Raw genomic sequence first — 3,130 nt, forward strand, 5'->3', positions numbered from 1 at the left:
CCGCAAGGTTGGTGAGAATCAGAAATGGGGCTCTTTGCCAGGGCTGGCCAGTGCTCACCTTCGCCCTCCTTTTCTCTCCTGCAGCAGGCCAAGGAGCTTATCAACAAGTGAGTGGGCTGCGCGGTGGGAAAGCAAGGGACCCTGTGGATTCTTTCCTTCTGACCTGGGAGGGGTTTGAGGGAGCGAAGTCCCTTTGCTGAGCCCTTGTGGCCGTCACAGGGTCGGGGCAATGTCGAAGGTGGAGCTGGCAGGACGGCCAGAACCAGGCTATGAGAGCATGGAGCAATTCTCCGTGAGCGTGGAGCACGTGGCCGAAATGTTGCGGACCATCGACTTCCAGCCCGGTGAGGGAGCCGGGGGAGGGACCGTTTAGACCCGCTGAAGGGGTATGAGGTGGACGCTACGTCCAGAAGAGCAGGGGCTCCACATCACCAGGCCTGCCTTCCACCTAGGCGCCGCTGGGGATGAAGAGGATGACGAGGTGGCTTTGGACGGGGAAGAGGGCAACGCGGGGCTGGAGGAGGAGCGGCTGGACGGGCCAGAAGGTGAGAGTTGGACGAAGGTTTTGGGGTAAGGAGTAGTTAGCAAGCTCCTGTTCCCTTTGGTGATTGCACTCCATTCGGGTGCCACTCAACAGGAGCCTCAAAGAGCACCCCCTAGCGCTCTGAAAAGCGCACTCTTTTTCCCACGGCTTTGGGGAGCCTGTAGGGTCCCGCCCGAGTAGTAGAAACCCGCTGCCTGTCGGGAATGCCTTGTTCATTTGGAGCACCCGCCCACCGAGCGGTTTTTCCGCACCCCCCCCCCCGTCCCCACCCCCACCCCCGGCTCAGGACTGCACTGACCCGACTATGATCCAGCGCGCGCGCACGGCGGAGCCAAGGGATGCTGAGGATCTGCGCAGAGACCATCGCGCCACCCAGCTCGGCCTCCCGCCCCCCGGGAAGGTTCTCAATAAAGGACTCAATGTGTCCCACGTCCTTGGCTCCTTTCGCTGCCCACTCCTAGGCTCAGCTATAGAAGCAACCTCGCCATCATTCTGCCCTTTCTCAACCCCAGACCATCTGCAGGAGCAGAGGCGAAATAGTCTCTCGTGGGTACCCCCTTTACACCAGAGGTGGCCTCCTGAGCCGGAGGGCCTGAAAGGTGTCTGGGGTGGGGTCTCAGACTTCCGAGTCCCGGGATTTTGCGAGTTGGGGGAAGGGCCCTCAGGAATTTAACTGATAGGCTTCCTCTCCCATCCCACTTAGCATGCTTGTCTCTCCTCCCGGCCTGGGGAGCCCCACTCCCCCAAAAGTTCTTACCCTACTGTAGGTGCCGGTGCCCTCTCACTGCTATGAAAGAAGATACAGGCTAAGCTCTTGGGCAGTTTTATTAAAAAATAGCCACTCGGAGTGTTCAGGGTGACTCTGGGCGGCGCTGTACCTCGGGACTTGAGCCAGCTCGGGTTGTGCGCACTCCAGCCCCGGGGTATGTAGGGGAAAGGGTCAAGGTTTTTGTGACCCCATACAGGGCCAATCACTTGCCCACCGAATCGAATATGATGCGGTTCTGCTCGGCGCGCTCGCGCTGGCTCTGTGTCCGAGCTAGCTCCAGCAGGGTCCGCAGCAGGTGGAAGGTGAGGTCGATGGACAGCGGAGGGTCGTCCCGTCGCTGCCGCTCGTCTGCAGGCTCAGATCCCGCACGGCGCGGGAAGCGCTCCGCTAGCAGCAAGAGGAGCGCGCGGACGCCGCCGCCCTGATTCCGCACTCCGGGGCTCCATCGCAGATTCGGATCCTGGACCCCAGTCGCCGCCGCAGCCGCTGAGCTCCACTGGCTGCTCTCCGGGCGCAGCTGTGCCAGGAGCAGCAACGCTACCAGGAGCGTAGTTCGTCCCCTCTGCCTCATGGTGCCGCCTGCCCTGGACACACAGGGGCGGCATAGGGTGAGGTGCACTTGGAGCAGCCGCAGGTGACACGAGCCCCTTGGTGCGCACGCCCAGTGCCCCCGCCGGGACCCTCCAGCTGTTGCCTGGTGTCCACAGCCTGCCCACCAGCCCTAGGCGCTGTGCCAGTCCAGTTCCACCCCTCTCTCCCTCCTTCCCTCCCGGCAGGTCACAGTGGGTGGGCTGAGTGTAGAGTCTTGGTAGTAAGGGAGTTGCTCCAAGCCACTCACAGGTTATCGGGAGTGTCTGCCCAATGCAAGACGGAGCTCCAGTCTGTGTCCCCGGGGACGGGCTGAAGACGCCTTGGGGAGCACGGGGTCTGTCCCGGGACCGTCGCCAGCCTTATATAGCACCAGGACAGCTCCGACTGACGTCAGCGAAGAACATGAACTGATTGTAGAAACAATGACACCGGCAGCTTCAAGTCCAGCAGCTTCGAGCCCCCAGAGGGGCGCGTATCCTGACTTTGTGTCCCTGGAGCTATCTTTGGAAGCACCCTGGCTGTAGAGGGAGAAGCTGACGGAGCCATAAAGATAGATCTCTCCGGATGCAGAGTCCTTCCCTGACACAGAACCACCAGTGTCTTCAGGATAGTGGGGTTTCTCTTCTCAAGTACAGAGAGGGAGGAGTGTGGAGCTGTCCGTGGTACTGAACTTTGTCACAGTCAACAATCTGGACAGAAGTTCTGGGGAGGACCCCGGGCTGCTTAGACACAGTCCCTAGGCTGGCTACTGGATCCCCAAATTGAGATCAGGAATGCTCTGCTGGCAGGGACTCAATAACACAGTCACACCCAAAGGCCCTCCAACCCAATGGGTCTGACTCAGTCTACTGACCGTTGTACATCAGTAGAAACTAAAATCTACAGGTGTCAGAATGGCATAAAAGGGTGTTCAGCTTTCAAAACTTAAGGAAACCCCGAGCTTGCCAAAGTCATCCTGTTCCTAGGAACCACAGAACCAGTACTATTACACCTTTTTACCTTCTAGTTAAGATTACTACGTAAGGAGGTGGGGTGCTGGTGCACTCCTTTAATCCCAGCACCCAGGAGACAGAGGCAGGAAGATCTCTGTGAGTTTGAGGCCAGCCTGGTCTACCAAGCTAGCTCCAGAACAGTCAAGACTACACAAAGAGCCCAGTTTTGAATACCACCCCCCTCCCAAAAAAAGGAGAAATCACTGGGAAGTGAGAAAACTTTGGACCAAGTTC

At 59.0% G+C, this 3,130-nt stretch overlaps 1 protein-coding gene across 2 annotated transcripts; it reads right to left on the bottom strand.

Moving 5' to 3' along the window:
- Window positions 1–1,351: 1,351 nt before the first annotated feature.
- On the bottom strand, window positions 1,352–2,403 carry Ucn (urocortin). 2 transcript variants are annotated; one of them, XM_028784396.1, is made up of 2 exons: window positions 2,152–2,403; window positions 1,352–1,892 (listed from the first exon to the last, which is right to left on the bottom strand). In XM_028784396.1, the coding sequence occupies exon 2, from the start codon at window positions 1,882–1,884 to the stop codon at window positions 1,516–1,518; it is 369 nt and encodes a 122-aa protein (XP_028640229.1). In that variant the 5' UTR covers window positions 1,885–1,892; window positions 2,152–2,403; the 3' UTR covers window positions 1,352–1,515. The 2 variants fall into 2 exon arrangements, with proteins under 2 accessions (XP_028640229.1, XP_028640228.1); XM_028784395.1 differs by having other exon boundaries at window positions 1,352–1,897.
- Between the last annotated feature and the right edge of the window lie 727 nt (window positions 2,404–3,130).

Source organism: Grammomys surdaster, unplaced genomic scaffold, assembly GCF_004785775.1.
Source record: "Grammomys surdaster isolate TR1022 unplaced genomic scaffold, NIH_TR_1.0 122256, whole genome shotgun sequence".
Classification (NCBI taxonomy): Eukaryota; Metazoa; Chordata; class Mammalia; order Rodentia; family Muridae; genus Grammomys; species Grammomys surdaster.